Raw genomic sequence first — 15,774 nt, 5'->3', positions numbered from 1 at the left:
CACTTAGCACAGACATAAAATACAGTTACGTGCAGGCATACTAAACCTCTGCATTACTTTAGATGAGTCAAAACAGCCACTACACAAAACTCCAATCTCTCCAGCAGGAACATTAATCACCAAAGAGGTCTTGACACTTTTCTTATTGCCTGAAAACTACTGGATATACAAGGAACTCTGCAGCAGGTGCTTTTAAACCCATAACAAATTTCATACCACAGTTTCCCCTAGAGGCAGGAAGGGTAGGAGGCTAATATTGTGGCATTGTTGCGAAACCGGCACCCAGCAACAAAATCGTCCGCGTACCCAAAACCATCCCCCATCCATTACCCGGTACGGTCAGCAGTGGCGGCTCCTCCGCTACGGCGGAGGAGCGTCACTCCCCCCACCAGCAGCAAGCACTGCAAATCCTTTAACAATGAAAGGATAATAACCTAAGTTTATTATCCTTGTGTTGTTAAAGGGCAGGGTATTGGGGATGATGAGCACTCAGGGGAGTGCACTGTGCATTTCCCTCAGTGCGCATGTATGTTTGGCTGGCCGTCTCGGGCCGGTCAAACACACATGCGCACTGAGCTCTCTCCAGCCCATCACAGTTTGCTGGGCTGGAGAGAGCAGGCACAGGCTCCTAGCCTGCCTGGGAGCACCCTGCCTGGGTGCCCCCAGCCAATCCTAACGCTGCTTTGAACAGCATCAGGATTGGCCGCAGGGCAGGCAGGGAGCCTGTGCCTGCCTGCTGCCGAGACAACGAGGATCGGTGGCGCAGTGGTAAATTTTTAACATTTTTTATTTTTAATCTTCCACCCCTGCATGCCACCCTGCGCCCTGTAGCCCCTGTGAGCTGCGACTGACCGCCAGTGTGGCGTTGGTGCCATGTTTATATCTTCCAACTGAATCTCTGACTGGAAAGATCTACCTCCAGATATCTGGTTAGTCAGATCCATTAAAGTGTTCAGAGGCGTGAGAACAGTGCTGCCTCCTGCGGAGCATATTTCAGACCTTACTTGTCCGCAATCAAAAACCCCCTGGGGGAAGTATGTGGAGTGCCATCAATAACATTCAGCATCACGTTAATTTTTTCTCCAATATTTGCCCATATTTATGTTATGTTATGTTATGTTATGTTATGTTATCTGGACTTGTATATCACCTTTTTGGATTTGTATGGCATTTGAGATTCTAGGTGTCCGCTCCGTACTCTTCTAGGATGCTCAATGTGTGCAGTCAAGGTAGCCTGGTGTCATTTTGTAAAGTAGGATGTACTTTCACATGCTTAATTTCATTTATTTTGACTCAAAAGAGCACTTTGTTTTTAGGCATTTGCCTGAAAAATACGACTAGAGTGTAGTTTTCTTGTTGGGCTTCATAACATCGTTATCATGCTTCTGAAACATGACACGGACATTTCCTAAAAAGGTATATTTAATTCATTCTGGTGCTATCCAGTTATTGTCAGTGCTGTAAATGGGCTGGTACTGTCCGGTAATGAGTATCAGCACTTTTTTATTTTTAGAGGGAGAGTACCTGCACTTGTCAAGAAAAACGTAATACTTTTAATTGGAGAGTACCAGTACTTCTCAGAAATAAGCTGGTACTCTGGTACAGAGTACCTGCACGTCTATTTTTCCATTTCAAGCACTGGCTATTGTACTTTACATTATTTACATGTGATTTAGAGGACATTATTTTGGCCTGAAGTACTCAGACAGAAGTGATTTTGTGGCCTGTTTGTGAGTGCCCTCTTGTGCCCAGAAGGGTGAAATACAGAACCTCTTCCAAACCCAGGTTCTTCACTCACGCAGATTGGCAAAAAGGTCAGTTGTTGAATGGGAGAAGCAAGGGCGTGACCAGTGCTGCCTTTAGGACGGTGCAAACAGTGCACTTGAACCTGGCATGGTCATTGGGTGGGGCGCTGTGTTTAAAAATAACTTATGGGTTTAAAAGTACGGGAACATCTTTGACCGTCTATCAATTTTCAGACAATAAAAAAATATCAAGATGGCGCTGATGATTAATGTTCCTGTTGATGAGAGATCGGATTTTTGTCCGTCGGCAGTTGGACTCATCATAAAGTAGCGCAGAGGGTTAATGCGCCCGTTGCAAAAAAAAGTGTACCATGAAGATCACAAAACTGAGTTCGAGTGAACTGCGAATAGCACTTAAAATAAAATTAAATGTATGCCAGGGAGGGGCTTTGGGGGGCACTGCTGTAGAGTGGTAGTGAGGGAATTTGTGGAGAAGGTGGTAATGGGGTGGAGGGTGCCCTCAGCACTAAAGCCGGCCCTGGTCGTAACGTCGATCGCGGTGGTGCAGGCAAACTTACAGGTAGCCCCCTAATCCCTCAGGGGGCCGACATTCAGTCTAGGGCCAAATGAATATCTCTGAGATATGCGAGACTGAAGGCCACACATTATATTCCCCAGGAGGACTCCTTTATTCCCCGTTCCGCCACTGGGGAGAAGGCATCAGCATGTATTTATTAGCACAAGTCCCAGCAGTCAGAGGATACCCCTCAAATGCCGCTACAGCTTTCTTGTGACTGGATTGATTTATCAAACACACTTAAAGATACCACTGACTCCGATGCCCCCTGAAACTGCTCTGTGGTATTAGCTTTGTTTATCTTATCTTTCCCTGTGCTTAAATGGTTTGTCCTGATGGTCATGCGTGTTTATCACAGGACAATGAGGTGTTCCATTTAAAATGTTGTCTGTTTAAGTGAGAAGTTGCGAAGACAGTTGAAGCCGTGGTGGCTGGAGTTTCTCTTCCATAATAAATCTACTTGTTCTTCGCATGCTACGTCTTCTAGCTTCATCATGTATCTCCGGGATATGTATTCCACATGTACACCATGAATCCTAAAGGTGGGCTAGCCAACAAATAAACAGGGAGAGCCAAGCCAGAGCCCAGAAAATGTTTGGTATGTAAATCATATAACAAACAGTGCATACAATATGATGAAGTCTCTTCAAAATTAAGAAAGTGTATTTCTTTAACATGTAGAAGCTTTAACGTTACTATGTCACAATAGAGCACTGCAGTGAGAATTACTTATTAAAAGTTTATAAAGAAGAACTTAGAACCATTCCATTCCCCCTTCAGGCAAGAACATTGTCACGTAAACCTTGTAGTGGCCCAGATCATTATCGAGCAACATTATAGTCTAATAAATCAAACACAGTAGGTTTTTGTACAGCTGGTATTCTGAACTCACTTATTTGAAAGTACTTTCACACAAGATTATGAAGGAAAAGGAGTTTTGATAAAATAAAACAAATGCTTACGATCTCGTTCCCCCGTCCCAAAGTCGGCAGCTTTGGCTGTAATGCCACTGCCTCGGTAGACCAGAGCATGGCAGGCATAAGACACACAAAAGCTCGACTCGTTATGGGCTCGAGGTTTCAGCAAGACCTCAAGCTCAGACAGAGCCAGACTTCTGGCTCAAGCCTTGCTTGAGCTCTCAGCAAGCTCGCCCACCTCTAATGAAACCCAAACCCTCCGCAAACCTGTATGCCCAGGAGTTCACCCAATATAATCAAGCCATCTGTAAATAGTAAAAGAAATGAGGGAAACCTCATCAGGTTGTCAAAAAATACAAACCAAGACTCAAGCAAAAGCAAAGGACTTTTTAAGATTGTCATCTTTGCATAAACCTAACCAACACTTGATTGTACTATACATCATTATACAGATGAGCGCAACACCATCACACAGTTCTTAGCACAGAAGGTGGACTGAACCAGAAACCAGATCCAGAACATGAAGCAAGCAACCTCTCCCTTTTCACAATACAATATACCAAGGTGAATCTGTAACGCTCACACTCGCTGACATTGCTGGAATCTTAAGCAGCCTCACAGCCACCACAATATCTGCCCGTCCACTCTTGAAATTCCACAGAGAAGTCCTCACACTCATTAATACAGTCAATGTCTCTCATGTATAAGCAATTTTCTCAAATGCACTGAAAACTGGCACATTCTCCCGCTATGGTAATAAACAACGCTAGACCTGAACAGGCACCAATTACTACCCCATTACGCACCCACCTTTCATTTGAAAATGTTTTGGAAAGGCATTTGCCATCCAACTGCATAAATAAATAATCCATAACTCTCTTCTTCACAACCATCAACCAGAATTCAGAAATGCTGTTTACAAAAGTACTAATAAAAAGTGACATTAGCCAACTACTCCCCATCCTCCAAGACCGGATGGCAAACGCTTATCTGAAATTACACATCAGGAAGACTGATTGTAGCCTCGTTGCACATAGCCTCAGACAAGTACCGATTAAAGAGTGACTCACCAACATGAAGCTAGATGGTTTAACACCACAATTCACAGCAAATACCAAGTAACTAGGCTTCTTATTGCCAGTCACCTCTTCTTCAGAGCCCACGTTGCCAAAAAGTACAGAAAGCATGGTACAAGATATGCCTTCTCCACAAAATAAAGCATTAAGGGCCAGATGTAGCAAGGTTCCAAATTGCAAGTTGCAATTTGCGAGTCCCAGCGACTCGCAAATTGCAACTCGCAATTTGGAATGCAGAAAGGTGTCTCAGACACCTGCGAGTCGCTATGGGGTCGCAAAGACCCACCTCATTAATATTAATGAGGTGGGTCGCAATTTGCGACCCCATAGCGATTCAGATCACTCACGGGGATGGTGGCCTTCTGGGAACAGCAGACCACCATGTCCGTGACTGCTTTTAAATAAAGCAGTCTTTTTTTTTCAAAGTGCAACCCGTTTTCCTTAAAAACGAAACTTTAGTCTCAGTATTTTTCAGGGCAGGTAGTTGTCCATTGGACCACTGCCTGCCCTGAAAAATTTTTTTTTGGGCCAGACACAAAGGGGAAGGGGTCTCCTTCCCGTTTGCGCCTGGCTTACCATCCACTTCAAGTGGATGGTAACTGCGCCTTCATTTGCGACCGCAATCGCGGTCGCAAATGAATATACATAGCATTGCGAGTCGCTAATAGGAAGGGTACACCCCTTCCTATTAGCGAGTCGGAAATGTATTTTGCGAGTCGGATCCGCTCGCAAAATGCATTTCTGCATTCCGGTGAGGCTTTTGCAACTCGCAAACGGCGTTTTTCGCCGTTTGCGAGTCGCAAACGCTTTGCTACATCTGGCCCTTATTTCCCAAAGTCGGCTTCAAGGCTATTGTAAAAGCCCTGGCCCTCTTCACCCTAGACAGTAACAATGTCCTGCTGGACTTCCGCCTGACTCCTCTGGAGATTAACTTGCATGCTGATACCAGACTCATCAAAAATCTAAAGACAATGCCACATCACCCCATACAGGTCACACCATTGTAAAGACGTACACAATGATCCATAATGATCTGCGAAGATTTTGGGACGGTTTATTTTAAGGCGTCTGGAGGCCTGAATGATAGGAAATGATATTCTAAGCCGGGACCAGTATGGTTTTAGGGAAGGCCTTGGTACGCGAGAACAATGTCTCAACCTACTGATGATGATTGGTAAATACACGCAGGCCAGGAAGGGTACCCTCTATCTTGCTTTTATGAACCTTAGTTGTGCCTTTGATAAGGTGAACCGGTCCATATTATGGGAGAGGTTAAATCAGTTAGGGTTGGATCCTAATATTGTAGAGCTGCTCCGATATCTCCATTCTGGGACGGTTGCAAATGTGAGGGTGGGGCCTAATGGGGAATGCTCAGAGGCTTTTAAGCTTTCAAGGGATGTGCGTCAGGGGTGTGTTCTGGCTCCTACTTTGTTCCTCCTATATACAAATGGACTGTCTGATTTTTTGATGGAACATTGTAGGGATGTCCCAAAGGTGAATGGTATTGACATCCCTGTGCTGACGTACGCGGATGACGCGGTCCTTATGGCTCGCACTATGAATGGTCTCCGGGAAAAAGTTAGAGCTTATGCCTCCTTTATGTCAGCTTTGGGTTTAGAGGTCAATTTTAAGAAATCACATTTTATGGTTTGTGGAAGACCCTTAAGCAGGGTGGGGGAGCTAAGGGTGGAGGATCAAATTATCAGCATGGTCCATGAGTTTCCATACTTAGGAGTTATTTTTGATGAGAAAGGATCCCGGAAACCTTGTATTGCCAGAAGGGGTGTGCTTTTTCATGCAACAGTTCAAATCCAAAATAAAGAAAAAGCAACAGGGTGCCCAAAAGGGGGGTTGTCGAGCTATATTAGTACCTAGCTAAACATACAAGCTGAGCAATTCCCCACTAACGAAGCATGGGTTACTGCGATAAAGCTGACAGTGTGGTTAAGAATCAATTTACATCCTCTCCTTTTAGTGCATATTTACATTAACCCCAGCCCTAAAGGTGCAAAGTCAACAGTGGAGAAGCTGATTAATATTTTAACGAATCTAAAAATAGAGCATTTGGAAGCAAACAGAGACCTAAAGGGAGACTTCAATGTAACTCTTTTTCAAGGACTGACTCAAGACGAACAGGCACTAGAGTGTAACCTCGATTTGGATTTTCCAGCCCAAACCATGCCCACAGCCATGAGGCATGACAATCTAGGTGAATTTCTGGGAACTCAATGTCATGCCATCGGTCTAATGCTGTTAAATTGACGATTTCCAGATGATAATCCTCCTTCATGGACCAAAATCTCAGACAAAGCACTTCCTTTTTAGAATACACCTTAGCTAGTGCAGCATTTTTTAAATCTATATCTCTTTATGAAACAGAACCTCGATCGTAGATTGAACACTGTCCCTAGCTGATTAAACTGGTCACTAATGTACCTGGTTATAAACCAGCCAATATCATACAGGTGGGCCCGTTTGCTGACAACATGAAAAGGCTAAAATGGAGTGACACATCCATAACCGAAATATCTGAATATAACGTCTCTCTTATGAATTTAAAAATTCGAAGCGAAGCTTGTAACATCGAGATCTGGGAACATTTTGCGGAAGCTCTCTTACAGCGATATCCAAGCCAAACAGCCTTCAAAGCTCACCCTCTTGAAGGTCGAAATCCTAGGCTGGTCACCAAAGAAATGAAGATGTTTAGAAAGTTTCTAAACAAAGAGATTATGCCTCTTCGTAAATACCCAAACAATAAAGATGCTATAGGTAGGGTTAAACAGACCTTGAAGAAACTCAACAGGTACATTTGGGAAGTTAAATTACAAAAATAAAAGACAAATGCTGGGCCATCCTTATACATGAGAGCAAAAAGTTGGTCCTCAAGAGCGTTCTGACAAAAAGTTAACCGGGCCGAAAACTCTAACAGAAAGGCCAATAACGCCAATAGTAGTGAATCGGGTTGGGCCCAGTTTTTATAAGTTTATTACGGGATAATTGAGGATCTGAAACACTCTCCCAAGAGGAACGGAAATAGCGCAGCTATTGCAAGCAAGGGTGGAGTAGGCATAATAACCTCTCTGCAACCTGCACATACTGACACTTCAGCCTACTCACGATCAATTTACACAAAGAAGTAACTGGAAAGAATCGTAATTCACTCTTGCAGAGACGGTGGACCGGGCACAAATGGGCTTCCACAGTCACTATTTAAAACAAAACATTGTACCATCATATATTGATCACTGAGATAATCCTGGAGCCCTGACAGGGATCGACCATTCACCCTATATATAAAGGCGGCAACACATCACAACCAAGTAACTACTGCCTAATTGCACTAATTGATAATGAGACAAAATATTTTGCCTGTCTCCTTTTAAAAGACCTAAACAGCTGGGCCTACGAGGGTGGCCAAATCCCCTGAAACCAACCAGGCTTCAGGCAATAAAACGGGAATACTCTAAATTTGATGTTTATCTCTCTGCTAGTGGAAAAGACAATTCAGGCTCACTCCCGTTTGCATACTTGCTTTGTCGACTTGAAGGCTGCCTTTGATTGGGTTCCCAGAGCTCAACTTTGGCCCAAGCTTCCACTCTTGAGAGTGATTGAATTATACATGAATACTTGGATAAAAATCAAGCTGGCCGGCAGGGCCCACCTGTCCAGAAAGATTGTTACTCCAAACGGCCTGAAGCAGGACTGTGTGCTAGCGCCCACCTCATTCATTCTGTATATTGCTGATTTGTAGAAAGGACTAGATATCAGTGTGCACCCTCCCAAACTAAGTAGCCCACAAATAAACTTACTTTATGCAGATGACCTAGTGTTATTCAGTAAAACAAACGTCGGGCTACAAAGACTAATCAATAAATTACATGATGGCATTGTGCAAAACAATTTGGAAATCAATCTGAGTAAGATCAAAATAGTAGCTTTTGGTAAAACAATGAACAAGTCTAGAATATGGGGCGTCAGCGATAACATCATCACAAAGAAACAAAGTATAAATACCGAGGTGTTTGAATGGACTCCTATAAATTACAAAATGAGGCAGTAAGTGTCAAAGTACTTGCCCTTTTGCCAGCATTTCTAAAGGCAAGAACGCTGACGTGGGGTCCCAGCCTGGATTCTTTGCTTAAAGTAATGAAAGCAAAATTGATCCCAACAGTCCCATATGGGAGCAAAATATTACCTGGCAAAGATTGACTTTTGCTTAACACGCTGCACACAAAATTGTTCAAAACCGTATTCAGGCTTCCAAGGAGAGCTTCCCAGGAACAGGTGCGGCTTGAATGTTGTCTGGAGTAACAGACTCTTGTGAGAGTTCTACCTCAAATTGTTCCACATGCTGAGATCAGGCAGCAAAGGTAGCCTAGACGACCTAGCTTGGAGAGAGATAAATATGGCAGGAGGTACGTGAGCTCGTGGGCGTTACCTTGCATAGGCTTGAGGGCACTTTGCACGGGTGTTCTGGAATCTTTATGTTTCACAGCACGTTTTTACAAAGTTTCAATAAACGTCACAAGTTCATGTCCTGGCTAAAAGACAAATCTGCACTGGAACGGCGACTCCATGCCTGGGTTGTTATAAGCTCCTAAAATGACCGAAAACTCCAAGGTTACTTATCAAGCACCTTTTCAATCTACACAAAGAACAAGTTCAAAGCACTGAGGCCCAGGATTTCTCCAACACTGGAAGGCCTTCCTAAGTGGCTGAGAAATCACGAAGGAACCATCTGCAGACTTTGTAGGAGCCGATGTGAGTCCGTAATCCTCATTGTCTGCATTTGCCCAGTATTTTTGAAGGAAAGAAAGGCCCTGTTGCGTAGCCAACTTAAGAATTTAGGAATACGTTCATAGAGCACGCTGTCATTGAGGCTCTGCATCCCAAGAACGTCCCACTGAACATTCCGCTGGTTCAATTCATAGATAAAGCAGCAAAAAAGAGTATCCGTTTTTGGCTCTCTACTGCAACCAGGCCACAAAAAGGTTTCATATTTGGTCAACACAAGGAGACTTGGACATTGGTTAATGAAAGGGCATTTGGACCTCCATTGTATATTTCGGCACGGCTGTTCTTGAAATACACAGGTGCCAATACATGTGACAATGACTTATTCAACCAGCTTGGTGTTTTGAGCACTCAAAAAGATGTCAGCACTTTTTAGTAGTTTGGGCACAAAACAGCCAGGATTTTGTCCTGCAATCGTACTGTGGGTCCAACTTTGCTAACAGTTTTGTGCCTATTGGGGTTGTTCTGTTACTCTGGTTTGTTACAGTATTCCCTTTTAGTTGCGTAGTAGAGACCTGGATAGCAAAGTGAAACGTTTGGCTTACATTGTTAATGAGGCACTGATTTATGTACCCTATTCATATTTTTCGAGTTCTTATACATACTGTATTTAAATATCCGTTTTAAAAATCCAGAAAGGATCCTTTTTCAAACAGATGAGTTAATATTAACTGTATTCATTTTTTAATTTTATCCACAACTGTATGAATTGCGATTGCATTTATTGCTTTTAATTAATCACTCATGAGAGATAAAGTGTAGAGACTGTTTAAAGCATTTATTTGCTTAGGCTTCTGTTTCCACTGTTGTATTGTTCCTGGCACAGGCCTGACTGAAGCACCCTGATGTAGTCTTCCCTCTCTATCCTTAGGATAATGCACGACGAGGTGAGCGAGACGGAGAACATCCGCAAGAACCTGGCTATTGAGCGCATGATCGTGGAGGGCTGTGAGATCCTACTGGACACCAGCCAAACCTTTGTAAGACAAGGTAGATTTTACCCATGGATAGGACATATCGCTGTCTGTCTAGAGGGGTTCAAGGGCTGCTGTATAAGAATAGCTTTCAAAGCTCGAGAGGCTGAATAGAAGAGCAAAAGCTAAGAATGTTAGGCTGATGGGAGCAAACCTAAGGCAGGCAATACAGGGCATTCAGAAGGCATGGGACAAAAAAACGACATGAGAGAATTACCATGGCGAGCAAAGAATGGGAGCAAACATGGACATGCACGACAGCATTACTAAGACATGTGGAAAGGATGGGGCTAAAAGGGGGCATCCAATAGGCTAAGTGGGAAGAATGGGGACAGAATAGCAGTGCAAATGAGCATTACAAGACAGTGGACAAGGGTGGTCAAAAGGAGACATGCACAACATGGGATTCAATATTTGAGCAGGTGCTTTTGAAAATGTGGTAGGGAGGCAGTAAAAGGAACAGGTACAAGAGATTATGCACATGCTAGTTCTGTGGCTTTAGTAAGCAAGTGAATCAGTAAGCTGATTTTTATAGTGTATAGTACAGGGAGTTATAACGACGGTTGCAATTTGTGTCTCCTCTGTGGTACTTACATACATACTGGATCAGGAGTTTAGGGTTTATAAATTTCTGGCTTTTCCTCTTTTCCTCCAGGTTGCCTCATCCAAGTGCCCATGTCCGAAAAGGGAAAGATCACAAGAGGTCGCCTGGGTTCTCTGTCCCTGAAGAAAGAAGGGGAAAGACAGTGCTTCCTGTTCTCAAAACATCTTATTATCTGTACCCGGGGATCTGGTGGGAAGCTGCATTTAACCAAGGTGCGAAGTGACAGTTGGGACTTAAATTGAGGTTCTTCCACTGTGCAGCCCGAAACTGGCTACAAGGGAAGGTGGCACTGTGTGAGCTGAGCCTTGAACAGAGGAGTCAGCTTCTTTGTGGGTCCAAGCCTAATGATGGGGGAAGGACTACCTTGGTAGATCCAGAGTTGGACAAGCTATGTGATGTCCAGACCTGCACTTTTTGGGAAGCGTATATATCAGTAGGTCAAACTTGCAGTGAAACACATTTTTGTACCGTGTACATTAAAAGAGGGAAAGATTTACGTCTCAGAGGATAGAATATGGACATGAGTTCATCTTTGGGTGTCCCACAGTTGGAGATTGAGGGGATGTTAAATCTGTGTAGCAGAAGAATGGACATAATAGTGTATGGTGTATCTTTCTTATGAACCGAGCCTGGATATGTGGCAGTGTGTGTCATTAGGTAATCTGAGCCTGGGCATGAAGGAAGGTCTGCTGCTTTTTGAACCTTATGAGGGAGATCTGGGAATGTCTGCTTTTGAGCAGCCTGGGGGATGGAGGAATTTGTGTAGGCCAATTCCAGAAAAGTAAGGGGCTATATACATTTGTGCAGGTTAAGCTTACAGAATGGAGGGGATGCAGCTACCGCTGTGAGACCCAAGCCAGACGACATAGGGTGAAGAAAGGGCAGTCTACATGTGTGCAGCATACGCTTAGACTTGGGAAGGGTCTGTCTCAGTGCATACTGAGCCGTAAAACAGAGGAGGGTTGATACCTCTGAATGACTTGCATTTGCAGATAGGGAAGATACAGGAAAGACTACTTCTTCACATCTTAAGTGTGGGGATGGGATAGATGTACTACTATGCTGCCTGAGCCTGGTGAAGAGGCATGGGCTATACCAGTGCCAGTGAGATTGGAGTTAGTAGAGTGCTTAACTATGCAGACAAGCCTGAAGGCTAGACTGATTCTACCTATCTGTGGCACCAAGTCTATAGAGAAATGAGGTTCCATCTTTGTGGGACAATTTTGGATAGGGCCTTTCTCTGTGAAGTCTGAGCCATGAGATTAGAAGGCACTGCCTCCATTCCCACAGATCCTGGAGCTGTGGAAGGATCTACCATTGCCAGAAGATAGGGGGCGCTAGCCCTGTGCGAGTCTGGGGATGGGATGGATTTATCTTTGTGCAAGCTAAACCTCACCTCATAAGGGAGAGTTAAGGGGGGAAACATTTAAATTCACACAACACAGTTTAAAGTAACATACTCCAGTCTAGGGTCAAGCAAGACCTATCTAAGTCTCAGTGTGGTGAGCCTGTACATTTGAGTGGTGACAACCTCTGTTTCAAACCTGGAGATGGGCAGAATCTGTGTGGTTCAGATCTATAAACATAAGTAGATTGACTTCTGGGGCTAATCCAGAGAAGAATGTGGCTGCTTGTATGGGCTATGTCTGTAGATGGTATGGGCCTACATCCATGTGGTCCGGAATTGGAGACAGGGCGAAAATGCTCTATTGAGGTTCAGGCTGGAGATAGGAGCAGGTCTTTATCCGTGAAGCCTGAACCATAGGATACATTAGTTGGTCCATAGTGGAGGATCTACCCGTAGGTCAACCAAGGAAAGTTGCGAGAATCTGTGTAGGATGAGTCTGGAGAAGGAGATTGGAGATTGGAGATGGGGATTCTACCTCTGGGAAGGTAGATGCTGGAGATGAAGGGTGCAGCAAGAGCCGGCTTTGCCCTGGTCCAATGGGAGCAGACTTTTTCTCTACTACCACCAGGAGAGGGCAATCGCTGCTTCCCTGCTTGCAAGACTGCAGGCTGGGAACAAATTGTGTACTCCCAACCTGGCAGGAGCATTTATGCAGCTCCTTGCAGTTGGGAGCATCCTAGTTTTCCCTGTCTGCACTCTTAGAGGCAGGAAAACTCTGTCTGAGGAGGTGGTCTCCCTGGAACACAAAAGAGGAGCCGGCCCAGGGGTTTGGGGTTCCCAGAGCCTTTCAAGGCTTGGCGGGAGGCACATGCCCACCTGCCCTACATGTAAAAACAGCCCCGGGAATGGGATCCCCGGCAGCAGAAGGGACACAAGGAGGGGGGAGTTCACTCCCAATTCGGACCCTGGGGGCAGTAGAGGCTCAAGAAGGGGGTTTGCATGCCCCCACTCCTTCAAATGTGTATCGCCTTGGTGATGGGGTCTGGGGCCTTAACGTGGCTTGTGGAGGTCAGCAGCATGCCCTCCTCCCCTAATTAACTGATTCAGTCCATTGGCTGGGGTCCCCGGGGCCTGAAGAAGACTCGGGGAAGGGGTTCACATCCTTCTCCCCTTTAAAAAGCATTGTACTGGCCCGCACCAGGCCCTGGACCACCCAGGGAAGGAGGGGAGTCTTAAAAGCAATGGAGCCCGTTTAAAAAAATGTTTGACGTGGAACGACTACAAAGTTACGGCCAAATTTAAAAATACATGTGTATTTTGTCACTAGAGCTGGGGGAGGGGGGGTGAGGGGCACAATATTCCTACCCTGCCCCATTATATAATTTTATAGTTTTTCCTAGGACTCAGGACTCAGTCTGTAGTAGTGCAATGGCTGTCGCCACAATGTTGGTGATGTGGTGGATGCCAATCAGATCTTGTCTCATCTGTCTGCTCCGTGGATGATCATCCATGCGTTCTTCCAAATTTGGTGTTATTCTGTTCATCAGTTTTTGTGGTATCACAGTTCAGTTTACCTATGGAAAAAATAATAATGGGGAAAATGCGTTTTGGGACCCCCACCCACCCCTTTTTTCTAGGCTTCCACCTCACAGATCACCACAAAACCTTCCAGGAAAGAATTGAGGTATATGAACGTTTTTGGAAAGATTCATCAAACATTCCCAAAGTATTACCAAACCAAATTCCATTTTAAAATCCCATGAGGAGGTTGATGTCCATCTGATTACATGATGAGGTACATACTATGTGCCTATCAGCGGCTAATTTTTTTCTGGCAGAATATAATAACTCTGAATACTAGTTTCAAGCCTGCATTAAAGCATTTTAGGTGCAGAAGGTGAAAATGTATGAAGAAAATAAACTAAAATTGCAGCCTGATACGCTTTCATTTTAAAGAGTGAAAAAAGAATGCTGAATTCACAGAGCCAATTATTTTTCCAACTCACGTTAGGAGGACCCTTCGATCACATGTGAGGTTTCTAAACTCAGTTCAGTAAAAAGCAAAATATTTCGTAGCTTTTGGAGCTTCACTTGGCTTTTTAAAAACCTTTCTGTAACCTCAGAATGTTAAGATTCCTGGTGAAATTTCTCCATAAAATGCCTTCTCATTTTGAGAAGTGATATTCGTGTGGCAGAAAAATGTGATGTCAGATTCCCTCAAGCTCTGCGTGATGTGTATACCAAACATTAATTTAGTGAAACACTGCAACAGCTTTAAAAAGATATGTAAATGTACTTTAAAGAACATAGAAGGAATCAGGCCGAGGTGCCTCATGGAAGATATGAGAGCAGAGGAGGAGCAGAAAAAAAAGACAAGATTTGAAAGATCATTTTCTCATGCCCCTTGAAAAAACAGCCAGTTGGTTGCAAAGACCCCCACAAAGGGAACTATGAGGATAGCAGATAATCGTCAAGACATCGACAACATCAGTCTCAATGTCATTCAGGCATCAACATCGAGTGCATCAGCCCCTACTTGTTTGCCTCCCAATGAAGGTTGGACACACAAACAACGTAATGCAAGAGGAGAAATCACTGTTGAAGGGGCATGTCTATGAACCTCGAAACATAGACATCACTCAATGTCAAAGTTGAAGATGCACACTCTGTTATCAACTGTGTTGAAGTCCCCATCTAAGAAGCCATAGACCATTCACGGATCAACATCAAAACATTCACTGGTGAAGAAAAAAGAACATCAATTTTGGACTCCGTTTCTATTTAGGAAAAATACAATCACCAAACACGTTAGGATTTCCATCCTTATCTGTAGCCTTGCTTTAACTTTCACCTTCCTTAAAATCACTGCAGTTTTCACCACTGGGACAACAGAGTATGTGTTCTCCAAGATTCTCAGCCCCCTCTTTCACAACCACATTTCTAAAGCGATCAGAGTTTTTATCTGACGACTTACCAAAACAAAGTCAACAAGACTATATTGAAATGGTTCAAGAAAAGTTGTTAGTAGCAAACCAAATACTTGGTGCTGCAGTTAGTTCATCCACATTTGCAGTGACTGGATATTGCCATGGCATATCCAGGAGAAGAACTCTAAAACCAGAAGCACAGCTTGAAATTATGAGTTAGTCATTCTCAAGTATTTGGGTATCTTTCATAGACTCACATGCTTGAATCATTTACGGTTGTCAAAATGGGAGTCCCACAGTATCATAGTAAGCAGTATATACAAGTATAATAGACTGTAAAGGGAATGCAAAGTTCAGTTTAATAGCCTATCCATGTCCTTTTTTTAAAAAAAGGTCCCACATTTAGCAATGACCAATCAGGCGACAGCACCTTTAGAACACTCCCAACAGGGGCATCTTCTCTCAGATTTTCACTTAGAAGAAGGGAGTCTCCCTGAGCTCTGCTCATTTGTTTTTAGATTAAGTGATTTCCAAATTGTTCTTCTCTGTTCCAGTATGTCAGAACTGGTAAAGAAAGAAGTCTTCAGACCTTGTGCCATCTGTGGTAAGAAAAGGCTTCATTCAGAAGATCCTCATAAAGAATGTATATATTGCCTTCATCCATCCCACAAGGTGAGAGACTGCAAGATCTGCTGAACGTTTTCTACAAAAACCCTCAAAGACCGTGAGGGAAGACTTTCATTATGGTTCGAGAAACTTAAGACCAAAACTGCCACCATTTCTGAGGTTGAGGAGGAAAGGAGTGAGTGTTC

At 43.9% G+C, this 15,774-nt stretch overlaps 1 protein-coding gene across 1 annotated transcript in view; it reads left to right on the top strand.

Moving 5' to 3' along the window:
* The window catches only part of RASGRF1 (Ras protein specific guanine nucleotide releasing factor 1), a 944,233-nt gene that overhangs the window by 466,913 nt on the left and 461,546 nt on the right, over positions 1-15,774 (top strand). The window contains exons 9-10 of the mRNA XM_069222980.1: positions 9,981-10,099; positions 10,739-10,899. Of these exons, the coding sequence (XP_069079081.1) occupies positions 9,981-10,099; positions 10,739-10,899 (280 nt within the window). The remainder of the gene's footprint in view (positions 1-9,980; positions 10,100-10,738; positions 10,900-15,774) is intronic.

The sequence above is a fragment of the Pleurodeles waltl genome, chromosome 3_1 (assembly GCF_031143425.1).
Source record: "Pleurodeles waltl isolate 20211129_DDA chromosome 3_1, aPleWal1.hap1.20221129, whole genome shotgun sequence".
In the NCBI taxonomy this organism is placed as follows: domain Eukaryota; kingdom Metazoa; phylum Chordata; class Amphibia; order Caudata; family Salamandridae; genus Pleurodeles; species Pleurodeles waltl.
The sequence above is the reverse complement of the archived record's forward strand: the minus strand, read 5'-3'. Positions and strand labels throughout refer to the sequence as shown.